Source organism: Festucalex cinctus, chromosome 14 (genome assembly GCF_051991245.1).
Source record: "Festucalex cinctus isolate MCC-2025b chromosome 14, RoL_Fcin_1.0, whole genome shotgun sequence".
Lineage (NCBI taxonomy): Eukaryota > Metazoa > Chordata > Actinopteri > Syngnathiformes > Syngnathidae > Festucalex > Festucalex cinctus.
Window position 1 is genome coordinate 606224 of NC_135424.1, and position 27043 is coordinate 633266.

General features: G+C 39.7%; 1 protein-coding gene and 1 long non-coding RNA gene across 2 annotated transcripts in view; one reads left to right on the forward strand and one right to left on the reverse strand.

Moving 5' to 3' along the window:
- The window catches only part of LOC144001025 (uncharacterized), a 29276-nt gene extending 18765 nt beyond the window's left edge, over nucleotides 1-10511 (forward strand). Inside the window, exon 4 of the long non-coding RNA XR_013278356.1 lies at nucleotides 10483-10511. This is a non-coding gene — a long non-coding RNA (uncharacterized LOC144001025). The remainder of the gene's footprint in view (nucleotides 1-10482) is intronic.
- Nucleotides 15-26301, reverse strand: epas1b (endothelial PAS domain protein 1b). The gene is made up of 16 exons (XM_077494943.1): nucleotides 25928-26301; nucleotides 19947-20137; nucleotides 15719-15855; nucleotides 14742-14829; nucleotides 12626-12753; nucleotides 12322-12524; nucleotides 10592-10698; nucleotides 10083-10230; nucleotides 9649-9860; nucleotides 8491-8660; nucleotides 8292-8402; nucleotides 6969-7468; nucleotides 6134-6212; nucleotides 5440-5515; nucleotides 5259-5357; nucleotides 15-4859 (listed from the first exon to the last, which is right to left on the reverse strand). The coding sequence occupies exons 1-16, from the start codon at nucleotides 25951-25953 to the stop codon at nucleotides 4708-4710; spliced, it is 2427 nt and encodes an 808-aa protein (XP_077351069.1). The 5' UTR covers nucleotides 25954-26301; the 3' UTR covers nucleotides 15-4707.
- Nucleotides 26302-27043: the final 742 nt, after the last annotated feature.

The following is a 27043-nucleotide window of genomic DNA, read 5'->3' on the forward strand; positions in this document are numbered from 1 at the left end:
ACCAACGTGCACAATCAGCTCAATAATAAGCTTTAATAACAAGATATCAGTGCAGAGAAAATAATAAGACAAAACTTTTGAGCGGGTTCAAATCGCCGTCAGAACAATCCAAGACGCGTACATGTCATGTGTTTACAATATGTTGATCTCGAAATGTTATGGGTCGGATTTTTGTAGCATGTACAAAAGCAGAAACGGGCTCACTGAACTCAAGTTCAAACGTGAATCCCCAAGTGGAAAAGCAAAGAAAAGTCAAAGCCTGTTTCTCAACACAAAAACTCAAGAAAAAAGGCACCACATGCTGATATGGTCTCGGCAAGCTCAAAACCTTCCCAAAGGTTCCGCTTTGGAAACGGGGTGAGAGCAACAAACTCTTCAAAACTAACGCTGGTGACCGACGACAAACAAACAAGTCCGTCGTTTCCCACGTTAGCAACGGTTCCGCTTTTCGGGACTTTTGCGTCAGTCCCGATATTACAGACATTTCGTTCGCGTTCGTTCGAAAACTATTCCCACGTACGCTTGCGCACTTCCTCAGCTAACGCTAACTAGCTAGCGCCATGTCAAATCACAAATCACTATTTTGGAAAGGGACCTAAAAATCCCTCATTGCGCGATTGGTCTTCTACCGCAAGACTGTCAGGACTTGTCGTGATGTTCAGAGGTTTTGAAATTTTGGGGATGATTTTAGTCGTCGAATGTCAAGTGGATGCAGTGATTCTTCAAGAGATGAGGTGCTTTCTAAAACTGACTTCACGGGTTCTACTGGAATCAGAACTGGTTCTAATTTGACCTCAAGGGTTGTCGTTGAGGGCCAGTCTGGACTTTGTGTTCTGATGTTCAGAGGGTTCGAGATGGTCTTGAATATTTGGGGATGATTTTAGCCGAATCTGACGTGGCTGTAGTGATTCTTCAAAAGGGGTCATTGTGGGTTCTATTGGGACCAGGATCTTCGATATGTCGGTTCTAGGAGGATTCCGGTAAGCTTAGAAGCAGGTTCTAATCCAGCCTTGGAGATGATGTGATTGTAAGATCGAGTGGCTTCAAGTGACTTGATGTGGGAAATCGTCTACAATCTGATAACCGCTTCTCAAGCGGAAAGACGGTCCGGATGAGACGAAGGCACAGACGCAAATGAAGCTTGCGGGAAAATATCAGCACGATGTGAAAAGCAAAGCGCACTTTATGCTTCATCGACACAATTGAATGCGGCGCGTCGGGTTCGACAGCCTGCCTGACACGCTCGACGGGATCTGTACAAGATCCCCCCAAAAAATCAAAAGAATAAAATGCTACATGTCGGAAAAGTGAAAAGGACATTTCATCTTTTTCTACTTTCTTAAAGCACAAACAAGAAAAAGGACGACGAGGACGAAGCGTACTGGCCAGCCAAAAAACCCCAAAAAAGCGAGACGGCGAGGACCACGTACCACAAGACGCAACCACGCTACCAGTCCAACTGGCAACATTCCAAAAAAGGTGTGCAAAAAGCGGAAAAGAAACTATGACCTCAAAAAACGACTCTGCTGCTATGAACAGAAATAGAAAAGTCAGAAACTTTTGATTGACACGACTTACAACAAAACTAAACTAAACTAAACAAAGGAGCTCTTTGTCCAATCACGTTGCGTCCGTCCTTTTATGCGTCCGCAAAAGATTGACACCAATTCCATATTCAATCGGCCCCTCCCAAGCCAAAGGAGGATTACGACCACATTCAACAAAACTTTGAAAATGATATATGAGGGCCAAAGTCCAAATATGACGGAGCCCGGCACCAAAATATTGCGCAATATTGCAATACTATTGCGTTATATTGAAATAACTATTGCATTATAATTTGCGATATAACGCAAAACTATCACATTTTAACGCAATGACTTTTGCAAAATAGATTAAGGCAAAAATTGTGTACAAGAAAAGGAGAGATTCCACTTCCGCTTCATTTGCTATCATGAACACGTTCGGTAATTCACTTTTTACTGAATGCATACATATAATAATAAAATAAATACAATTATGTATGGTAAAATAACGCAATGTTATTTTTTGGAGCGGAACAAAAGATTTCCACTTCCAGGTCATTGTTTGGCAGGTCTCTCGCAAACAATTTGTGTTATTTCACAATATATTTGGCAAAAGTCGTTGCGTTAAAACGCAATAGTTTTGAAATATAACGCAATAGGATTACGTTCTATTGCAAAGTATTGCGTTATATTGCAATCTTAAATATTTTGGTGATGTCCCCTACAGGCCTCCGTATAATATTGCACTAAAAAGCAAACACTCCACCGAGAGCAAAACCCTGAGATCATGACAAGAAAAAAATAAAATAAAAATCAATTAACGAGATCAAAATGATCAATATTACCACAAGTTTGGTCATTTTTAAAAATTTTGACTCCAAACCAAAATATGATTATGTTGCAAGAAAAAAAATAAAATAAGCAAATTGTAACGAATAATAGCTAACAATAAAATATATCACCCCCCCTCCACCTCCGCATGCATAAAGTTACAATATTACAAGAATAAAGTCAAAATATTATTAAATTCATCATTTATGACAAAATGCAGTAGCATTTAATTAGAAGAAAGTTGTAATATTACCAAAAATAAAGAGGCCATTTTGTCACAACAATTAGAGGAAACAATATTTAAAGAAGAAAATCTGAATTTTACAAGAATAAATGTGCAAATTTTACAAGAAAAAAATTGGACTTTACGAAAAATAAATTGTTTTGAGAAATTCAGCAAAAATGAGTAAGTCAAAATATATTACTATAATGTCATAATTTAATGAAAGCAAAAAAAATAAAAAATAAACCCTGTAATTTTCCGAGTAAGCTCGTATATATTATGAAGTTATACTCATTAAAATAAGTGTCAATTTGACAACAATAAAGTTGTAATTTTAGTAGACTATTGTCGTCATTTTTTACAATACTTATGTCGCAATTACCTCGTCATATTACAAAAATAAAGGTCTCATTTTAGTAGAGTGCAACAAGAATACATTTGTACTATTACAAGAAGTTTAAGAATAACATTTGAACAATGTGAATGACAGTAAAGTGCGAATATAGGAAAAATAAATCAATACGATAAGAGTGCTAATTTTTATAAGAAGAAAGAAAACAATCACAATTTGATTACTTTTTAAAAATGAAATTATTTGGTTAAAATCCAATTGTGCTCTTTTAGCAATACAAACAAATGACTTCAGAATCATACGATTTTTCCCCCCTTTGCAACGATTAACGATGGCGTTTATACGCAATTATACGATTCAATGTGGTCGTAATCCTCCTGTGGCGAGTTCGAACCTCTCGTGACAAGTGAAAATGACACAAACAAATAGTTATGGAAAAAAACAACAACACCCTGTGGCCATGCGAGAGAAGTCATCGAATAATACGAGTGGAGCACGTTAGCATAATTAGCGTGTATTGCATTTTTTGTGATTTGTCGTCAAACTGGATAATATATAAAAACACGATTCTTTTGAAACTTTACAGCAGTTACCAAAGAAGCTCTTCCTTTAACGAGCGCATGTGACATCGGAAGGGAAACGAAAACAATCGTTTTTTTCAGAATGAATGTTGATTGAAAAAACAAAAACAAAAAACACGTTTATACGTGCGTTTGGACTTTGACGTTTGTCATGCGTAAAAAAAGTTCTCTTTGGGATGCAAAATGGTACGAAAGTACAGGTGTGTGCAACATTAACAATCAAACTAATTTGATAATCGTTTGAGTTGTTTTGATTATGATCTAATAAAAGAATGACATTTTTCATGCAGCAAAATGAGTAAACGAGTTAATTGTAATTGCATCTTTTTGTTAGTGGCTGACTAGTCAAATTCAGATAAAAAGCATAAAATTGAATATGAAACTTATTGCATGTCTTTGCGATATGCATATTGCATGGGCCAATATCACAATATCGATATTTTTTCGATATATTGTGCAGCCCTGGTTTTGATGATGAACTTACAATTATCCAAATTTCAGCAAACATTCTGCAGTCCTCCATGGAAAAAGGTTGATGAGCTTTTTTGTTGAATCAAAACATGACATTTGTCAACATCAGCTTTGATCAGCGAGATTTGCCGATTTAACGATAAATGTTATGGACCAAATCAGCAAAAGGGATTTTCAATTGATGTTTGTGCATTTTTTTTTTTTTTTTTTTTGCACTCTCAATTTTGAAATAAGTTTTGAATCAAGGGTTGGAAATTAAATTGATGATGATTGGAAAGAAAAAAAAAATCTATATATTCATCGATTATTATAATAATCTTTAGTTGCAGCCCGAGAATAAAGCGTTTTTGTTGTTGTTGACATTTTGGCTTACCGTTCATTCAATGAGCACAAATATTTTTTTCACCATAGAAATGTCTCAAATTTTCGTACAAAAATGGTCCAAAAATTGTGAGTGGAATTCTGTGTTTCGTTAGCATTAGCCACATAGCTAGTGTCGCGAGGGCGGGATTTAAGTTCCCAGAAGGACGGAATGGCAAAACGCAGATTTGTGCGCGCGTGTGAATCCCGCTGGAACGAACGACATCACAACCCCGACGACTCAAATAAGGCAGGATGTGCTCATGAGTTAGCTTAGCATGGAGGCTAATGGGCGGGCCCGGAGTCCCGGTGGGTGGGATCGTGTTGTGGCGTGGACCGGTGGTGGGTGGGCGGGGCCTGTTTCTAGGTGGCCTGGTCCAAGGCTCGGAGCAGCTCGCATCCTTGGAGGAGGTGCAGGCTGCCCTGCAGCGGCACGTTCACCTCGCAGTCGTAGCGGGTCAACTCGGGGAGGAAGTTGCGCTCCACGGACGGGCCCAGCAGGTGACGGGCCACGCCTGCACAAAAAAAACAAAACAACAAAAACCACAAAAACATTTCATTATTTTGTTACATTTTTCAAAAATACAAATCCTCGTTTCCTTCTTTGTGTTGATGGCAGTAAACGAGGTCCAGCTGGGTTCAAATTCTATTTTTTTTTTTGTTTACATTTTTTTGTATATTTCAAATATGTTTCTTTTTCTTTTTTTTTCTTTTTTTTTTAAACATACATTAGTTGCCATGACGACTGCTTCTATTTGGTCTTTTCCCCTTCTTCCACTTCTTATAATGACTTTTGGTGCATTTTTGACAGTATTGTTGAGAAAACATGTCTTACAATGATATTTCATTTTTTAGACGATACTGTAAGTACCGTGTCATTCTTCTTCTTTCCCGATATTTTTCGAGCACCTCACCTGTCAGGTTTCCCGGATATTCAGACTTCCTGTGTTGCTGCAAAATATTGAAAGACGGAGGAGTCCCGTTGCCCGGCAACATCCTGCCGGCTCGGCGCTCTGGAGGACAAAAAAAAAAAAAGGTCACATTTGAATGAATTCTAAAGAAGCGGTTTTCTTGAAAAATCACACCAGCTCGTACCGGGCAACGAGCCGCTGCCACTTTCCATGTCGCCCCTCATCTTCTTCCAGATGCTTCCTGATGTTGTCACGTCATCCTGCTCGACACACACGGATGACAACAAGTCAAACACGCACACGACGATGCATCGACACATCAGGTTGTGGCGTGGATGCACGTTTAGCATCATAGCATTACGTAACGCAACTTTTTAGAACCAACTCAAAGCGCTAACAATGTTCCAGATCTACTCACACGCATCCTATCCAAAGTCAAACCCTTCAAAATAAAAGCACATTGTACAATAAGTCACATCCAAACCATTTTGTGCCGGTTTATGATGCCACATAAGCCAACATGTGAGCCAATAAAGTGTGCTGAAACTGCTATGCTTTTATTTTGAAGGCCCAACTTTTGACAGTTGACTGTTGAGTTCTTCTTAAGTCATTCGCTGCCAAAAAAGTATAAACACGTTCTATTTTAAATGTTTGAAGTGTCCCAAAGACATATTTATCCGTTTTTTTTTGTGTTTTTTTTTTTTTAATGCTAGAGCATACAGAAGGTTTTGATGCAGCCTCTCAACTGTAAAGAACAGTTGGAAAAAAATGGTAGTTATTACACAAACGGCCAGTAGGTGTCAGTGGAGTATAAGAGATCAACCAGGCCTGATTTGTTGGAGAGCAACAAGCAATTGGCCTTGGTTCGGGCAACTCACCGACATCTGAATGAAGGAGCGCTTGATGCTGTTGGCTGGACTCATGTCTCTGTAATTGTGCACAAAATCCTCCAAGCACCTACAAACATACAAAAAAAAAAAAAAAAAATGGAATTCCTCAACAGTAAATGCCTTACATCCTGTCTGGATCAAATGTGACTTTTTGTTCTGCCAACTCAACTTTGATGACTTAATGAAATACAAAAAATAAATATAAATGTAAATAAAAAAACAACAAAATCTAAATATATCCCTAAAAAAAAAAAAAATAAATGAAAAAAAAAAAGATTCAACAAATAAAAATAAATGTCAAAATAAATACAAAAATAAATATAAATATATAAATAGAATTAAATATCAATCAATAAATAAAAATGCTCCACTCTCCCATTTATTTATTTCATGCATATTTATTTTTGTATGTATTTGGACATTCATTTTTATTTTTTAAGTCTCGTTTTCTATTTTTGTATTTATTTTTATTTATTTATTTAGGGATATATTTATATTTTGTTGTTTTTATTCCCATTTATATTTATTTTTTTGGGATTTAATGTTTGAATTATATTTTTTTTTTATAGTCGTTTTTCTTTTCACTTTTAATCATGTCATTTATTTATTTTTAATTTTGGCAGTTTTGGTCCTCCAAAGCTCATTGACAGCACCTCACAAGAGAAAGGGAAAAAAAAAGGTTATGCAATACTCAAGACAATCAAACTGAAGATGCATAAAACAAAGAAAAAAGAAAAAAAAAATGGTCATGTTGAGAAAACGTGGTCCATAAAAGGTTAAGAATGTATGAATACGGTAGTAAGGCAAAATGGTGGTCGGTCACCTGTCTTTGCAGGCGACGTGCAGCGGGCTCTGCTGGCAGGACGGCCGCCGCTGGGGCGCCGCTCGCTGCCCGTACGTCAACAGGGGGTCCGGGGGCCACTGCAGGTTCTGAATGCCCCCCATCGAAGACAGAGGGGTGCTGGCGGGAGCTTGGTAGGGCGGGTTCTGCACCTGCCCCATCACGTAGGCCCACACCCTGGGGTCCAGGGCCCCGGGGCCCGCCGCCGCCCGCCGCTCCTCCGGCGTGGGCGGCGGAGGCCGATAGAGGCCTTGCTGAGTGGGCGGCGAGGAGAGGGGCCGGAAAAGGCTGGCCATGTTGCCGAAACTCTGCTGCTGCTTTTGCGAGGGAGGAAGGGCACCGCCGCCGCTACAGGCCACGCCCACCCCCAGGGCGCCCCCGTCCAGGGGCTCGTCGGGGAGGAGGGGATTGAGCTGGAAGTCCTCGCCGTCCATGGGGATGTACGGAGCCAACGTCTCCAGGTCCAGGTCGCCCAAGTCTCGCTGGGAACAAGTCCAAATACAAAAAAAAAGAAAGATCAAGAAAAACAAAATAAAGAAATGTCAAGTATAAAAGGAAGAAGGGCTTGATAAATAAATACCCGTTATATTATGGGAAATGCTTTGGTTACATTATAGTGGTCATAAGAATAATAATTATTGTTGTTGTTAGCATTTTCACAATATAATATAAATAATAGCTTTATATAATATTTAATATTATAATAATATTATATTAATAATTAATTACATTTTGTTTCAACTGCTTTTTTTTCTTATTATTTTTTTGTTGTTTACAAGTTTGGCTTCACAATTTTTATTTTCATTTCATTTTTTAATATTTTTTTATGCATGTTTGAAATATAAATTTAACTTAAAAAATTATATAATAATATAGTTATACCATATTAAATAAATATCATAAAAATGCAATCTTTATTCTCTCTTCCACTATAAACCTAAGGACAATGTCAATGTTATTACAGTAATGTTAGCATGCTAATGTTAATGCTAAATTAACATGCTAATGCTAATTTAACATGCTAACGCTAATGCTAACTTAGCATGCTAATGCTAACTTAGCATGTTAAAGCTGCTCCTATCGTAACAGGGGCCGATGGTATCGGTCGAAAGAAGAATGTAAAAGCGCATATACATGTTGATTCGGACATTTTCTGGCCACTGGATTATTTCTTTCATTTTATTTATGAAAGAGTTCAAATGCAGAATCATAAACATTTTACAGTTAATGTACAAAAAAAAAAAAAAAAAAAAAAGACCTGCGTCTCCCTTGTTAGCTCCCCCAGGGAAGATTAAGAGAACACACCTCGGTGTTTGCGGAAGCGTCCCCTTCGGTGTCCAGCGCGAAGAGCCTCTCCGTTAGCTCCACCTTCAGGTCTCCGTCGGTACTGCCGTAGTAGTCGCCAGGGCTGCTGGGCTGAGGACCACCAAAGTACAACCACAAGTTTTTGTTGACACGCGTCACAAGGTTGCCTCCACTACCGTAGGTGGCGCTGCAATCTCACCGTGGAGCAGCTGCTCAGACTGGGTGTGGTGCTGCAGGGCGGCGGCGCCTTCTGCCGGGCCGCGTCGCTATCCGGCGGAAGCGGGGTGCCTCCAAGGGCCTCGCCGGCCCACGGGCGACGGGCGTACGCCACCGTTGCATGCTGGGATGGCTCCTCGAAATGACCGCGGCCTAGCAGAGGGAATCGGCAACTTGTCGTCAAACTCAAGACCAATGAATGTTTCAATGAAAACAGGTGGGCGATATTGTACGCAATCTATAGTGTTGATTGACGATTTGAACTCTTTGACCGCCAAAAACGTTTAATGATGTGTGCTAAAATCTTAATGAATGCCACCATCAACGTTAATTGACGTTTACTAAGTTTTTTTTTCCTCCGACTGTACATCGCAAATATATCCAGGGACATTATGCTAAGGAAAATACTAATATTAAGCTAATACTAATTTAATGCTAAATTAATTCTAATGCTAAGTTAATACTAATGCTAATGTTAAGTTAGCATGCTCAGTTAGCATGCTAAGTTAATACTAATGCTAATGCTAAGTTAGCATGCTAAGCCTAATGCTATGCTAATACTAAGTCAGCATGCTAAGGTTAAGCTAATGCTAAGCTAATACTAAATTAACATGCTAAGTTAGCATGCTAAGCTAATGCTAATTTAGCATGCTAAAATAACATGCTAAGCTAATGCTAAATTAATGATAAGTTAGCGTACTAAGATAATGCTAAGCTAAAGTTAATGTTTAGCTAATGCCGAGCTAATGGGAGCTATTATTATATACATATATATACATATACATACATATACATACACATATATATACATATACATATATATACATATACATATATATACATATATATATATACATATATATATATATAGATGGGAATTATTTGACAAAATTTGGCACTGATCTTTTATGTGCTGTAGAAAATATAAATCAAACACTTGCTAATCAAATTTAAGAACCTGGTTTCGTTAAACATTAGCAATACCGGCCATTGAACATATATTTGTGTAATATTTGACAAATGACATATGTATGAGTGTACATCTTCAAAACGTTTGCGTATAACTGAATGAGCTTTTGCTGTGTATCGTGCGCGTTTTTGGTTGCGCGCTAATAAAGTTGAGTAGCTTGGAAAGTCTGACCGAAATCGAGGCTGATGATGGTGTCGCCGGGCGTGGGCGCCAGCTGGGCGAGGTCTTCGGGTTCCTCCTTGAGTTTGCTGAAGAGCGCCGCCTCGGTGGTGTTGTCGCCGGCCAAGAAGACGCCGCCGCCGCCGCCGCCGCTGGCCTGTCGGGGTTTGAACAGCGACTCGGTCTGCTTCAGGGAGAAGACGGTGCTCTTTTCCTCAATGTCACTGACAAGAGAAAGAGGGACGAGCTTCACTCCAAATCACAGCAGATTGTAATGACTCACTCCTCACATTTTCATCACTATTACTTGTTTCTTTTTAATAGAGTGGATTCTCAGGCTGAAACGATGAATTGAATACTCCTGAATCATGCAACATGCAAAAAAACCCAACAATGTATACGCCCAACACATGTATGACATACTCTTGCAACGTTTGTCGTCTTACCTGAGCACGTAGTTGACGCAGACGATGCACTGAGGCTGCGAGTTGCGTCCGTTGTAGATGACGGTGCCTTGCGTCTCCACCCACACGAAGCCGCCGCTCTTTGCCAGCATGCGGTACTGGCCGCTCACCGCCTGACCTTTGCTGCACACTATACAAAAAAACAAACAAAACAAAAACAAAAAAAACAAGAGAAGTACGAATGGAGCCCCAATGAGGCAGTCTGAAGTCAAAGTACGACTTGCACTTGAGTTTTGTAGGCCTTGATATCATCAGTCCAATTTTTCTTCATGGAATATTTATAATAATATAGAATAATATTTATTTAAATATAGTGCAACCGATGCATGAACACAATGTTTGAGAAAAGGGTGACATCCTTTTTTTTTTTTTTTTTTTGCAGTATTCAGCTGTGGCGTGGGAAGGAAGCAGCCTTTGCGAGGACGCCGGGTTGTTGACCCGACATCATCATCATCATCATCATCATGAAGATACATTTGTGTGCGTCTTACAGTTGTGGTGACTCTTGGTGACGCTGTCCGAGTCCAGCGCGTGATAGAAGTCGTAGATGGAGCGACCCAGCAGATCGTCCGGGGTGTAGCCCAACAACTCCGTCACCCTGCAACATAACAAACATCAGATGAAACAAATCGCACAAAATGTTGATGAGAAAGTGAAAGAATTCAATTAAATACACAAAATAATCTACAAGTAGATGCTGTTAGGTTAAAAAAAAAAAAAAAAAAACTACCAAAATTCAAAAATAAATAAATGACTAAATAAATAAAGAAAGAAAAAAAGAAAAAGTGAAAATAAAAACAGATATTAAAAATATAATTCCAAAATTATATCCCTCCCCCCCAAAAAAATAAATAAATAAATGGAAATAAAAAGAAAATACATGAATTAATACATTTGTATTTAATTATTGAATTATATTTTTTATATCTGTTTTTATTTTCACTTTGAGTCATTTATTTACTAAATAAATAAATAAATGACTCAAAATGAAAATCAAAAAGAAGACATAAAAAGTATAATTCAAAAATTAAATAATAATGTATTAATTTAGTAAATAAATAAATGACTAAAAGTGAAAATAAAAACAGATATAAACAATATAATTAAAAAAAATAAATACAAATGTATTAATTTAGTAAATAAATAAATGACTAAAAGCGAAAATGAAAACAGATGTAAAAATTATAATTCAAAAATTAAATACAAATGTATTTATTTACTGGTATATATTTTCTTCTTTACTTCCATTTATATACATATTTTTTTTTTATATAATTTTCGAATTATATTTTTTTATATCCGTTTTTCTTTTTACTTTTTTCGTCATTTATTTATTTATTTATTGAGTGATTTCTTTATTTTGAATTGAAAGAAATCAAATAAACACCTCGCCCGCCAAGTGTCAAGCAACAGATTCTCACACCACAAGTTGCATCAAATCTGCTACCCTCTTGTGGCCACTCTGCGCACTTCAATCATGCTGCCCTGGTGGCCAATGACGCACGACTTTTTTTTTCTTTTTTTTTTTGTGGGTCAGGAAACACTTTTCACCAAGTGCGCCCGTCTTTTATGTGTGTGCCAGCACCTTTCAATAACCTCATTCACTTTAATTGGACGCAGGATTTTGGCCACTCGTAACACTTCTCCAAAAAAATGTGTCTGCAAAAGAAAAATGGGCCCTTGTTTGAGGTTGAGTCACGCAAACGCACACACATTCTCGCCCAGAAGGAACCTTTGTTCTGCATGAGCAACTTGAAAAGATTACAAGACTGCATGCACAAGCTTGTGTAACTTCAACCCGCGCGTGCGTGCGTGCGTGCGTGTTTCTGTCTTCGTATGCCACTCACGATATGACAATAACGCAATTATCCATATATTGGTCAGGTAATGAATGTTTCATTTCAATTGCTTCGTTTCATAAACTGTGACACAATTTTTATGTGTAACATTGCAAAAGGAAATAAAGAAATGAACTGCCTTAAATATTAAATCCAATGAAATCAATGTTCCTCAAAAATTGTGTGCTTCAGAAAGTCAAACATACAATATGTTTTAAAATGTTACAATTGACGATATAATATTTTTCATACCAATAAAATAATATTTTTCAAACCAATCAAAGTAAATCATGTCAGTTGCCGTTTGCATTCAACTTTTCTATAACGGTATTGCTAAGCAAAACAGCAGCCGCCGGGAAGTGGGAAGGGGAAGTCGTGCTCACCTGTCGTCGCAGTAGGTGAACTTCATGTCCATGCTGTGTCGGCTGAGGAAGGTCCTGCTGTCCAGCGGCGCTTCAATGTTGGCCGGGTGCGGGACGGGCTGGCACATGAGGACGGTGCAGGTGAGCGCCGGCTCCTCCTTGAAGCCGCACGACGGACGCTGCGGGGGCGTGTACATCTTCAGCTGGCCCGTGCAGTGCAGCACCTGCACGGGCAACAAAATGGCGACCGCAAACAAAAGGGGGCTTCTTCTATGCTCATCTTCGGAATTTATGCTGTTTGTTATGCATCGTTGTCGTCTCTCACCTTCCAACTGGCCGACTTGAGGTTGACGTTGCGCCCCCTGTTGGTCACCGTGCACTTCATGCGCATGAAGAAATCCCGCTCGGTGCTCTGCTGCTCTTTGCTCTTTTTCCCAAAGCCGCCACCACTGCCTGGAAACATGAAATGAAATAAATTAATTAATAATTAAATAAACGATTAACACATTTGACATTAACCCCTAACCCTAGCACTCCCAAGATTTTAGAGCACCAGTACATATCTAGCTATATTTTTACTGTGTTCTTTTTAAGAAGCTAGAAATTTGTAGCTAAAGCATCAAGTTTAAAAGTAATACTTAAACAACAAAAATACAGTACACTCTTCCCCCCCCCATTTGATTGAAATTTGATCCACCTCGACTCCTCCCACCTGTGCTTCTGCTTACAAGCGCAGACGAGCGGTACAGTATGTCTGTCTCGTTGAGTCAAAGTTTTTGGTAGTTTCAGTATTAGTTTTAAAAAATAGTTTTAAAAAAGTGCATTACCTGTGTTGTTTTTTTTTAAAAACCCAAAACAAAACAAAACAGCGTGGGAGCGACATCATCTGAAGGTGCTTTTCTATTGGCTGTTGTGAGGTGACATCACGTCCGTGCGACACACTTTCAAATGTCCTTATTCTGGCGGTTCATATCAAAATAAACCGATTTCAAATCACATTTGAAGTCATCCCCAAAGGCTCATGCATGAAATTGATTACCAAAGTCGAAAACGAGAGGACATTTTTGCTTTCATTATAGTGAGTTTTAGTTTGTTTTGTCAACATCGTTTCAGTTAGTTTTTTTAAAAAGTATTTTCGTTTTCATTTGATTTCGTTAACCAAATTGTTTGTTGAATTTTCGTTTGTTCACTAAAATGACCGTGGTCAACAAGTGTGCGCTCAAGGTGTGTGTGTGTGTGTGTGAGAGAGAAAAAGAAGTATGACACAAAGCAGGTTGCTCGGCTTGTGCCGCTGATAAGTCTTATCGACGGCATGTGTGCAATGTCATGCGTGTGTTACTTTCTTTCTCCTCGCAAACACACGCGCGCACGCTCACACTCACACTCAAACTATGTGCTGTCGACGTGACCTCTGAGTTTGTATGTCGCGCTCATGAGATAGGATGTTACGCAACCGCGGCGGTCTTTACACTCGGCCAGCAGGCACGTTGAAGTTGTCTCTGTGAGCATGTGGCATGCTGATGACAGCAAATATCATTTAAGATTTTTGAAGTTTATATATACACCACAATGGATTGGAAATACAACCCTAAAACAACACTAATTGACAAGGAGTAATTTGATGATGAAGCGCTGCCTCCGTGAGGGAAAATACTGTCAAATTGTTCCACAAATTCCACAAAAAAAGCCACATTGTTCGTGCGTGCATGCGTGCTGACTCGTGATAGACCAATATGTTTTTTTCAAGGCCAATGCCGATTATTAGTAGTTAAGGAGGTCGATAAATGATATTTCAAGCCGATATTCATTTGCATTAAAATAGAAAAAAAAAAAAAAACTATATTGACAAGATTTGTTTAAAAAAAATAACAAAAATTGCAGCTTCCAGAGTCATTAACATGTGTTAAGCTAAACTAAAAAAACAAATAAAAATACAAATTAAAAAGCAAGTAAATCAATTCCTAAAGATTCCTACTGTAAATAAAGTTTTATAAAATTTAACATAATTTCTTGATTTAATTTTTTATTTTTATTTTTTTAAATAAAAAGTGTAGGGAGTTCCTTTTTTTTTTTTTAATAAAGTGGAAATTTAAATAGATCCATAAATGAAAAGTTCACTGAGGGACATATGCATGCGAATGTAGCTCATTTGGGGGTTTTGTTAGGGTTCGTAAAACGTTTCAGAAGATCTTTGCAGTGAAGAATTCGTCTGAATATGTTCCATACGTGTTTTACGACAAGTCAAAACTGACTGTGAACATCTTACAATTCCTGATGCAAACCCCAAATTCGCTACGTTCGCAAGCATTCACCGCTCAGTGAGATACCAGCTTTATCGGCCTTGAGATTCTAAATATGGATGCCGATATTTGTCAAAAAAGCCAAATATTGGCACCGATAATCCGGCCGATAATCGGTCTGTCCCTAGCGTTGACACTGACCGGCCGTCTTCAGGCTGAGGTTCTCTCGGATCTCGTCGTGGTCGCACGGGTGCGTAAAGTCGAAGATGCTTTGGCCGGTCAGCTCCACCTGACGAGCACAAAAAAGAAAAGAAAACGAAATACATACAGTCATTGTTGAATATTGTGACCTCAACTTTGAGAAGATAACGTTTTGAAAAGTTAACGTCAAACATCCATCAAATCAAGGTGGCTAGACAAAACGATGACATGCAGAGTGAAAAGCTGTCCAAAAAAAAAAAAAAAAAAGCCAAAATGGAGCAAATAATAGTTTGTTGTTATGGCTCATTTACAAAGGTCAGCAAGCATTGACCAGCACAGAAGTGGTTCGATGATGATGATGATTGCTCTGCTCTTAAGACTAACAACAATAACGCTGCTAATCTGTCTGTTGTTAAAAACAAAATCACATTATATACTCAAGTCGACTTTTAAAAAAGGTACGCGTAAATGCGTTAGGATACAACACAAATTGAATTTACCGGCCTAACATGCATCGATAACGCAGTTAGAATTTTTTATTTATTTACTTATTTTTTTGAAGGGTGGCGGGTGGGTAGATCACAGACGTGAGGGAGACTTTCTGCACATGCTCCCTAGGTGATTTACCAAAATGCATGGCATTCATTGGACTTTTTTGGCATGGAGTGAATAGGGATGTAACAATATGAGAAATATTGTGACATTTGCAATATTAAAACTGCCACAATATATCGTCATGGTCATGTCACAATATTAAAAACAGCACATTTATTAAAAAAAAAAAAAAAGTCAGGTTGATTTCCCATTTGTGTAGTTCTAGCACCCTCTGATGGCTAGTTTTTTTAGTGCAGTTTAATTTTTACAAGGCATGTTTTGGCCCTTATATGTTTAAAAGCCACGCTATTGGTCAGATAAAGGGGAACATAATATGCTTGTGAAGTGAGTCAATATGTGTGCGTGTGTGCATATTTTCGTACCTGCGTGAGGCCCATGAACTTGTTGATGTTCTCGGACAGGAAGATCATGTCGCCGTCCGCTGTTACCACGGTGATGAAGCCCTCCAGAGACTTCAGGTACAAGCTGCTCATCTGCTCGTCATCGCTGCCGCTGCAGCCTGCGGGCGCGCACGCACACACGCGTTAGTAAGGTGCGCGTTTGTGTGCACATGCTACAGTGCGCTTCTTCGGCTCAGATCAAAAACACACGCCCGCACTGTTTGAGCGTTTAGTTCGCTCAAGCGTGAACACTTTCAATGTGACGCGACAAAAACATCAAATGCAAGTGTGATTTTTTTGCAAGAAAATCAACTGTGGTTGCTCATTTTGTCCACTGAGGTGACTCCTCCTACTATGACAAAAGTTTGAACGTCGCTAATCAATCAGGCTTCGAAATGCTAACTTGGTTGAAAGGTCAACAGCTGGAAACAAGACGATCCACTCGGCAGACCAATCACAGCTCCTGTGCTTTCTGGGGCTGAACCGTGATTGGTCGTTACTGGTGATGTAACGGTATCCAAACGACACGATATGATATGGTCCACGATATGAAACTCGCGATACGGTAGTTATCACGATATTGTGGGGTTGTTGTTATAAAAAAAAAAGGTCATGTTGTAAAAAATATGAGCAATATATTCATATTGCCCCTGACAACAGAATGCACAAAAATAAATCCCCACAAAAATATCACATATTTCAGTTTTCAGACTACATATTGATGACAGTTTGGTCAGGGAAAATAATATCAAGTCGGTCATGAATGTTGTGGTTCAAGTTGTCAAGCACTAGAATGAAATTATGTGCGTGTTCTTCCACAAAGGCCACTGGTGGATAAGGGAGGATGGGTGGGGGCGGGGTCTGTCCGAAAGGAAGCTCGCAGTTCCTCCAGTGCTTCCCTCTGATAAGACTTTTGACTTGCGACCGCTTCCAGCGGGGGACTCGGGCCTGGACCGAGGCCCAGATGGCGTCCGATGGCCCCCCTCGGGGGGAGCCCAAGAGGTTTCTCACGAGGGGGGGGTACTCAGGGTCCGGTCCAAAAGGCACCTCTGGCCTACATACTTAGCTGTGATTAAGCAGACATTTGGAGCCCGGGTTGCACTTTTCCTCTTTTGTTGTTCTTGGCTTGCGTAAGCGTACTGCTTTGGACCACAAACGGTTGACGGGAGCACTTTGGACTTTCTTGACCAATCCAAGACATGACACGCTTAGCGACATCTTAATGCAATTGAAGTTGTTGTCCACCAATGTTGACATTTTAACGGAGCGGCGCGCTGCCACTTGTTGTTGCATATCTGTACAGAAATCATCTTTGCCATCAAAAGTCTGCCGTCGTTCTTGTTTGTAGTTTGGATTGTCCCAAAAACAAACAAACAAACAAAAACAAAAATGTGAGCATCAAACGTCACAGTTCTGCTTGTTTGCTCACAAAAAAATTTTTTTCAGTGTTTGGTCAGAAAGATTAGTGAAACCCATCTGAAGATGTGAAAAAGAGCCATTTTTCTTTTCTGGTGATAGCGGTGCCGGTTACTCAGAGATTCTCAACCAATGTGCCGGGGTCACATTTATAAAAAAAAAAAATAATAAATAAAAAAAGAAAACATATTTCTCGATCCAAATCATGTATCTTTGTTCATCTATCCATGTCAATGAGAGACGCAGACACAAGAAATTATCTTCCATTAAAAAAAAAAGAAATTGACATGTAACCACTTTTTTGTTTAATGGTGAGATTTTTATTTATTTTTTAAACTAAAAATGTGTTCCTTGGCTCACGAAGGCTTGGGAATTACCGGTTTCGGTGACCTGACAACACCAGAAAGCAAATCATCAGTGGAAAATATAACGTACAGGAAGTTGTCGTACATGCCAAACTGAACTTTGATTCCAAGTCAGGCCAATGATGCTAAGCTAAGCTATTTTGTAGGGTGCGAATGATCAGGGGTTGACTTTATATCACAACCTGACTTGTGTGTGTGCGTGCGTGAGCTTGTCGGCGCCACGTGGCGGCAGCTGTTATGGCTAGCCGCAGTAATGCCAGCAGCCGCCCGCCGTCGGGCACGGTCCTCCACTTCCTCTCCGATCTTTCCTCGCATCTCGCTTTAATCGCGACACTCATCTATCTTCGCCGTGTCCTCACATGCACTTTGTGGCCGCCCCCGTCCTCGCTTATTCCCCCCTTCTCGGCAACCTGACACAAGACAAATGACCTCTATGACTCCAAATAATCTGCAAAATTATGACTTTTGTATTTGACATTTCATAACATTCCACTCTTTGGTTGATTCTGCATGATGCTTGGGGGCGGGGTCATTGTCCATCTGCACTGTGTAGTAGGAGTGTGACGATATCATCGATATCGCAATAAATGGTGGTACTTTATCTCCCGATAGATTATCGATACACCTTCGCAAGTATCACGATATTTGGAGTTCATATACAGCCACTAGAACGGCTCCATTGTTCATTTCTTATTGAGCAATTACTTGGAGGGCCACTAGGGGGAGCACCTCATAAGAGTGGCGGGGAAATGGATGCAAGACTCATCTGATTTTCTGAGCTGATTTCAGCTCAGAAAATCAGTATTACTATATATACATACTGATTTTTATAAGCTGATTTTTTTCCCTTCCATTTAATTTTCTTCTATTTTTTCCCTTTATTTTAATGTGAACAATACAATTCCTTTTTTTTTTTTTTTTTTTTTTTTGGGTCAAAATCAAACCCTATTTCGTACGTGGACAAAAACGGAATATGTATCCAATGCAACTTCAGTCTGGATGCTCGGGTCACGCCCATCTGACCTATACGTCATAAGAATGCAACGGACCTCACAATTGTTTGATAACATACGGCACAAAAAAAAAAAAAAAAAAAAAAAAGATTGTTAGCCAAAGGAGCAGAAAAAAAGTCAGTGGGTCAAACGAAAGAGGGACGGGAAATGATTCAGCGAATGAAAACGTCGACTCCGGTTGCAAGCTCTTTGAAATGGCCACAAATGCGTCAGGACACGAGTTGCCAAATTTCCTCCCGTAAACACGTGACGTCATGTGTTTTGTTGCGGATGCATTCTGTTCACATTACACGAAAGATGGAGATTTGAACACAAATCTGAATTGAGCATCATCCCGTGCGGACTTGAACACACGTGACGTGCGTATAAACTCCGCCTCCACGTCGCCACTTCTTCCTCTTGCGTGTTGTTTTCATTCCGAGGCTGCATCAAAACGAGCGTTTATTGTTCCCACATTCCTGAAACGCGTCACGACAACGTCCATCGACTCGATTCCTCACACTTTTATGATCTTGTGGATTTTATGGAGGAATTCCGGTCATTGATGAGCAGCCATATTATCGCTTGCATTGATTGTTATGGCAAGTCCATGTTTCACACACGTGCTTGCGCTTTGATTTTGTGGATCAGTTTCAGTCTTTCTAGGCGTTTTTATGAGCAAGTTGTCCACAGATCTTGAACACGGCATTCTCGCTGTATTATCACATTTTTCCTGACGTGGATTATTTGAAGTCATTATGTTGATTTAAATAGAGGGCGGATCAAATAGATTCGATGATGCAATCTGTGTTGGACGGCTTTTTTTTTTTGCATCATTTCATGACATTTGACTTGTTTTTAATTGCATGTGCTGCCAGTTATTGTGTATAATTGTTGGCAGAATCCAGTTTATGGATATGAAGTAGATGAGCTTTTACTGTATCATTATGTCTTGCTATCTTGGATCCTTAGAAAGTCTTAAATAGTGATGATTTTTTTTCCAAAATGAAGGCCTTAAATTCTCTTCATGCATCTTTACTGACCGATTATTTCAAGTTATTCTGCGAGATTGATTACGCTTGGTCTCAAATGTAGAATTTGCGTCGACGTTGCACAGCGCTACGCAGTAGGGGCGGGAACCTCTGGGTACCTTACGATACGATATGCAATACAAGGCTCACATGAACAATTATCACACACTATAACGTTGTATATAATATATAATTCCAAAATTAAATACAAATGTATTTATTTATTTATATACATAATTTTTTGCTCTTTTTATTTCCATTTATATGTATTTTTTTGGATACAATTTTCGAATTATATTTTTTTTCTCTATCCGTTTATATTTTCACTTTTAGTCATTTATTTATTTTGAATGTTGGCAGTTTTGGTCCTCCCTACTGTTTTGTGTTAGCGTGCGTGCGTGCGTACCTGCGGCAAAGAGTCGTCGCGTGCGCAGGAAGCTGATGGCCAGCCTCATGATGGAGGCTTTGTCCAGGTGAGCGCTGACGCTGTGGGGCAGCGGGAGCTCGTGAGCCAGCTCGTAGAAAACTTCCGTTTCTTTGCTGCGGCGGCAGCGGGCGGCGTCGCGGGACTTCTCCTTGCGCCGCTCCGAGCTGCTCCTGCGTCACACAAACGACGACACGTCAGCACTCGCTCAGATTTCTCAATCTGTTAGGTAATGGGGTCATATTATATATTATATAATTAATATTAATATATAATAATAATAATAATAATAATAATAAAATAAAATACTAATAAAATAATAATAAACATAAAATAAATAATAAAAATAGTAAAACTAATAAAATACTACTCCTAATAAAAAATACTAAATTTTTGTATGAATTACAAATAAAAAAACATTTGAAACTTTGAGACAAGTCTCAACCCAAGTACTTCAGTTTGAAGTTTGAAAGAAGACTGATTATCTTCTGTTTTTAATCAAAGTAGGACATTTGCAAACATCTGTTTATACTTTGGAAAACAATGACCAAACCGGTAACACAGTACAACATCAATCAATTTTTTCTTTTTAACCCTGCTGTTTGGGTCTGTGAGACCTGTTTTTTGTTTTTTGTTTTTTTAGTATGTATACGTGGGTCCCACAGCCTCCCAACACCATCCAAGGGTTCATCACTATATGAATATGAAATATAAAATAAACGCCTATCACTGGGAAAATACACTTTAATGTCAAATTAAAATGAATCTGATTAGTCGATTAATGGATTCTAAATATGTTCCATAGTGACAGCAGTCCAAGAAACACAATGGAGAGGACACAATAACGTCCAGGAAAAGGCCGAGAACAGATCACCCTGACTTTCGATCCAATGTGCCATCAAGTGCGTCGGTTTCCCGGCTGCTTACACTCGTTAATGTGTGTGTGTGTGTGTGTGTGTGTGTCCAGCCTTTGATTGTGTGCATCCATTGTGTTGTAGGATGCCAAACAATGGCGGCGGCGGCGGGGCTCCTGGCGTGGCAGCCCAATCTTGTGATGTGCTCGCCACCCTACTTCCTGTCTGGAAGCCAAAGAAAGTGACTCGGGTTCAATGATAATGCGCAACCAACGGCGTCCCGTTTTGCAAACGTGGCGAACCCCAGGGATACGAACTCGACCCACTCGCAATCAGTAAAATTAGGCGTTAGCTTTTTCCAAGGGCAATTCTTGGATCTGTGGTTTAGCTCCTATTTTAACTACAGCCCGACCACAGTAGTCCCGTCATCTCAGGATTACAAATATGGCTAAATAAACAAAATGATTTAGCTGCAAAACAGCAGATGAGTGTGTGTCTATGTAATCTTTTCTTGTTTACGTGCGTTCCGTGTAGCTGCACGTGTTAGCGTGTGGTTGTTTATGTTTGTGTTGCTGGTGCCAACTCCCCTTGCATGTAGTCTCATCACTAGAGGACTACAAAGATGGCCACCAAAAGTGTGCATGTCATCATTGGTACGCCATCGATGTTCTCCAGACGCTCGCAAAGCCACAAGAAGTTGGCACGGCTGGCAGAGAGGAAGCCAGTCGCGCCAACATGGCCGCCGGGCATGTTTTCCTGCGTGGACATCGAAAGGAACGCGGCCAGCCAAATTGTCTGCCGCTCGTTTGTCTTTCGGCTTGTGTGTTTTCCACGTCCCGGATTAGCCTTGGCGATGATGACGAGCGACCGGAGATCAAGTGTATTGATCACCAATGCACACACGCTCGGCTTCACGTAATCACGCACACACCTTCATGTGCAGAGTGAAAATCGTGTTGCTCTTTCACATACAAGCATGCGTTTGCGTGTTTTACATTCAAACAAACGCACGCACGCTTCTTGTGACCATGTTACTGTTGTGAAAACAAACCGAGAAGCACTAATAGGAAACATAACCCCCCCAAACACAGCAGGTGTGTGTGCGCGTGCGTGTGAATTGTTGCCACACTTGTTTTTAGGTCCGGAACGAAGCGAGACAAAAAAGTAGTTGAGTGGTGCCAAAACAAAAAGTGCCGTTTGGGTTCAAAATGGCCGCCGTGCTCCAAGGCATGACGGCCGGCGGAACATCACGAGCTCTTTACAAAAGAGATACAGTCTTGCTACTTGCACACTCTCGGCTCTCTTTCACGCACACACTTTTCCCTTGCTTACAGTCGGGCCTTCCTGCACTTGTGGGCCTGGTCGGCACAAACAAACACAGCAACAATACAGCGTTAGCTAATCTGTGATCCTGTGGAACACCGTGTTCTGGAAACACACGCACGCACACGCACACGCACACGCACACGCACACATGCACATGCACGGCCAGACAAACAGCGATCCCACTCCGGGGCCCCCAGATTGAGCTCAATCAGGGGAAGAAGAACGATGTCGCCGATTGCTGATGATTGCGATAGGCCATGATAGGGAAGGCAAGGTCGCACACACTTGCGCACAAACACACACACACACACACACGCGAACAAGCCCACTCAGGCCACGCCGAGTGTGGACACAGGCGGCCCAATTGAGACGAGCACAGAGGCGATCGGGGGGGTCGTTGGGGGCACAGGTGGCATTTGCCAACCTAGATGATGAGTCGGAATACCAAACGAGATGCCAGAAGGGCGGGACAGGAAGTCATACAAAAATGCATGCACAGACACATTCGCACACTCACAATTTCACGTTCACGCGATACTTTCTCATCTGTACAAACTGACTCATTGATCCATGTTGTTTTCCCCCTTCAAAGCGTCGTCATGGCAACACGGGAGCAAAACGGCGTTCCTCGTCTAAACGATTTGCGGCAAAATTGACGAACGAGCAATTTTCTCCACTTTTGTTATAACGGGAGGGAAGCACGACTTGTTTCAGTCATGTCAAGGGTTAGGGATGTAACAATATCCAAACATCATGATACGATATCATCACGATATGAAGGGCACGATACAATAATTATCACGATATTGTGGGGAGGTTGGCCATACAAAAAAAAAGGTCACAATACTGTAAAAATAAAGTAAGATCATACTAAAAAAAAACACAATATTGCGCTTTTGTACATTAATGCAATGAATCGCATGAAAAGTGGATAAGGATAATTGCTTTAAAAAAAAAAAAAGTGACTGGAGAAAAAACGTGTTGGCTAAACGGGGGGAAGAAGGCTTCCCAGTTTGAGATTGTTGACTCTTCCCGTTATTCCATTTCACGTTTCCTGATTGCGAGCACACGTTGACATTTTGTGCCCGCCGGTCAGGAGCGGCCTGACGTAAGCGCAGCAACAAGAAAGATGTTCCGCCAAAAAAAAACAAAAAAAAACATGACAACATCCTCCAACGCCGACTGAGCCCGTCTCGTTATTGGGTCCAGGCCGGCTGCTAATTAACATGTCAGGTCACATGACGTCAGGATGAAAGCGTGTGTGATGATTTCATGGATAAATTGAATACAAATGATTTTCCCCCACCTGCTGTCCAAAGCCAGCTGAGCTAGGCTCCAGCACCCCCTCGCGAGGAATAAGCGGTCAAGAAAATGGGTGGACTACTACTACTGCTACTATTTTTATTATTATTTTTATTATGATTATTATTATTATTATTATCATAATTATTATTATATTACTTTTATTGTAGATTATCGTGGATTTATTACCTGAGCAATATATTGATAATCGCAGTATTGTCATATTGTGAGACAATCGTTAACGTGAGCCTTGTATCGCATATTGTATTGTATCGTATCGTGAGGTAGCCACAGGTTCCCACCCCTAATTGACAAAGATTTGTTTTTTTAAACTCCAATATTTAACGAACCCTAAAAGTTACTCAATAAAACATCATCTTAAAAATTCCCAAAATTTAAGAGCTGGAGTTTGTGTTTTTTTTTCAAAATTTGATGCCGATATTTTCCCTTTTAGACAATAAATATCGGCTCTCGGCGTCCTTGACTACGACTAATCGGTATCGGCCCTGAAAAAAAACGCTATCGCCGACGTGTCGGATGAACGCGCACGGCCTCGCGCTCAGCCCGACAGCTTCGCCAAAATGGCCGAAAGGGCGGCGGTGAGGAAAAGCAGGCCACAGAGGCTCCACTGTGCGTGCATGCATGTGTGTGCGCGTTTTGTGCTTAATACCTGCTCTGTACATGCTCCCACCCCACCCCACTACACACACACACTGCTCGGCTGAAACACGAACATGACAACTTCAAAAGAGACAACGAAGTGCAGGATGAATACGACGATGATGAAGATGATGTCATGGATGCGCTCGTCTGGTGTTCAACACAAACTGAACTTGTCTCAAAAGTAGGGGCGGGAACCTCACGATTCAAGGCTCACGATAACGATTACCTCACAATATAACTGATATAACAATATACCGTCATTATGGATATATTGCTCAGGTAATAAATCCATGATAATCTACAATAACACCAATCATCAAATAATAATAATAATAATAATAATAATAATAATAATAATAATAAATTCAAAGAAAATAATAAAAATAATCATAATAAAAAGTAATAAAAAATAATTCATATTATAATAAAAAATACACAAATATAAATACATAATATATATATAAAAAAATATATATATATATATATATATATATATATATATATATATAAATGTAAATAATAATAATAATAATAATAATAAACTAAGCCCATGGGTCTTCTTCGCCTGAACACTTGCGTCCATTTCGCCCTTCTGTATGAGGTCCCCCTAGTGGCCCGTCAAGTCATTGCTCAATAAGTCGTTAACAATGGAGCAGTTATAGTGGATGGATGACTTTTGTGTGACGATATATCGATAAACGGGATAAATTGTGCTATTTTGTCTCCAAGTATCGTGATATTTGTATCCTGTGTCCAAATTCACAAGGCTGGGTCCCCCGAAGGCCGAATTTGTCTGCTGCATGACGTCACTCCCGGCGCGACTCGAGTTACACGCACAGAGTTACACGTGAATGGAGTGTCAGTCAATGCACTACCGACAAGCAACACTGACAATCCTTTTATATGTAAGTCTCTGCGTTATTTATTTGGCCTTATTTGGCCCGCGGGCCATATGTTTGACACCCTGATTCCCCCCCCCACTTTTTACTGATGAAAAGGTTTTAAACCATAAATAAAAATCAAGCTGGCAAACTTTCATTTCTGTCAACAAGTGAAAAACATTTTCAAATGAATTTCTAACTTTTTTTTTTTAACTTGCACATCACATTTAAAATAAAATTTTAAATAAAAAAAAAAGCCATCAAGACACTTTACCCATTTTTTTTTAACGCAAAAGGTGAGCTTTTGTTTCATAATTAAAAATAAATAAGTAAATAAATAAATACATACATACAAACATAAATAAATAAATAAATAAATAAATAAATAAATAAATAAATAAATTCAAGCCATAAACTGGATTAGTTATTTGCAGCTGATATGTGGAAGATGACAATAAAAACAAAACAAAAAAAGACATTAGCTTTCAGCTACTACTTATAAACATTTATGAACTAAAATTGTAATCATTTTTTTTAATCAGCTTTCCGAACAGCAACACAAATAAATAAATCAATTCATTTTGTAATACATTTCAAGTACTGCACGAGCTAAAAGATCCAAATACTTAAAACAAACGTAATTCATGCGGCTGCAAACTTACAAAAACTAATCAACCGATCGATTACGTCATTAGCATTCGCAAACTTAATGACACGGATTGTAAAGTCCGACATTTTGGATTGGATGGAATGGGCAGGTGTACCTAATCAAGTGGCCAGGGGTCAACTTTTACTTAACTGTGCTTTGGTTAATAGTTTCAATTTCTTTTTTTTCTTTTTTTTTTGCTTTAGACCTCCACGTAAGTTCTAAAGCAAACTTTTACAAGTGAAAACTTTGAAAGATGAATAAAAAAAATACCAATCAAAGTCATCTTACCTCTTCTTCTCCTTGTCGGCTGTCATCTTTTTCACCGACAAAAAAAATCTCAAGCAAAGAAAAAACAAGAAAAACAAAAAATCAACAAAAGCTCCAAGAATACAAAAGTGCGTGTCGGTGTCTTTAGTCCGCTCAAGAGTGAAGGTGAGTCGGCCAAGAGCACGCCGGAGGGTCGCTGGCCGCTTGGAGGTGGTTGGGTGGGGGGGAACCAGGGCCGTACAGTCTCAGGACACTGCCGAGGATTGTACAGCCTCTCCCCGGAAAAGGAGCTCCACCGACGGGAGGCCCGCAAACACTTCGCCGAAAAAAATCACAAGCCTGACGGCTTCTGCTTGCTCGCCTCGGCGTCTGCTTTACTGACTGACTGACGTGTGACCCACAGACTGACCGGCAGTGGAGTCGCAGCTCCTCAGTCGCTCATTGGCTGAAAGTCACAGGGCGGGAACGCCCGCCAACTAACTGGCCCCGCCCCCGGAAACCTGCACTAGCATGGTTTTTTTTCTCCATGCAACAGGTAGCGGAAGTTGTCCCCGGATGCTAACTTTAGAAAGTTACGCAAAGTATTTTTAAAAAATATTTTCCCTATTCCTGTTTTTCATGTAGTGGCAAAAGCTCTGACTCACGTGCTTAGTGTTTTACATAAAATATAAAGTAAACAAAACAATGTATTTGCCTGATGTTTATTATGCAACTGGTGGAAGCAGTTTGACTCACATTTGAAAAAAAAAAAAAATATATATATATATATATATATATATATATATATTACAAATATCCACCCCACAACTAAAAAAAACAAACAAAAAAAAAACCCCCCAAAAAAGACAATGCTGTCACCTGTTTTCCCACATACCGCATAACTTCACATGCTCGCCCTTCTCATGTTTTTAGCGACATTTTAACTCCAAAACAACAAACAAGAATTTCCCTGGCCTATCTGGTTGTTACACAACCACTTCTTCCTCCTCCTCCTCTGTGGATCTCATATTTGTTATTCTTACTGACATTTTCAGTGGAAACAACAACAAACGTGGGACTCTTTGCATTTCCAACAGCAAAATAAACACAATCATGCAACCAACATACACTGATAGTACTATAAAGACTGATGCTTTT

Excerpts from the sequence above, each read along its gene's own strand:
- epas1b (XM_077494943.1), bottom strand. The coding sequence starts at position 25,953 with ATGACAGCCGACAAGGAGAAGAAGAG. Across the intron at positions 10,699-12,321 it reads TTCACCTACTGCGACGACAG|GGTGACGGAGTTGTTGGGCT; the intron begins GTGAGCACGACT and ends GTTATGTTGCAG. Across the intron at positions 10,231-10,591 it reads CACCAAGAGTCACCACAACT|TGTGCAGCAAAGGTCAGGCG; the intron begins GTAAGACGCACA and ends TTTTTTGTATAG.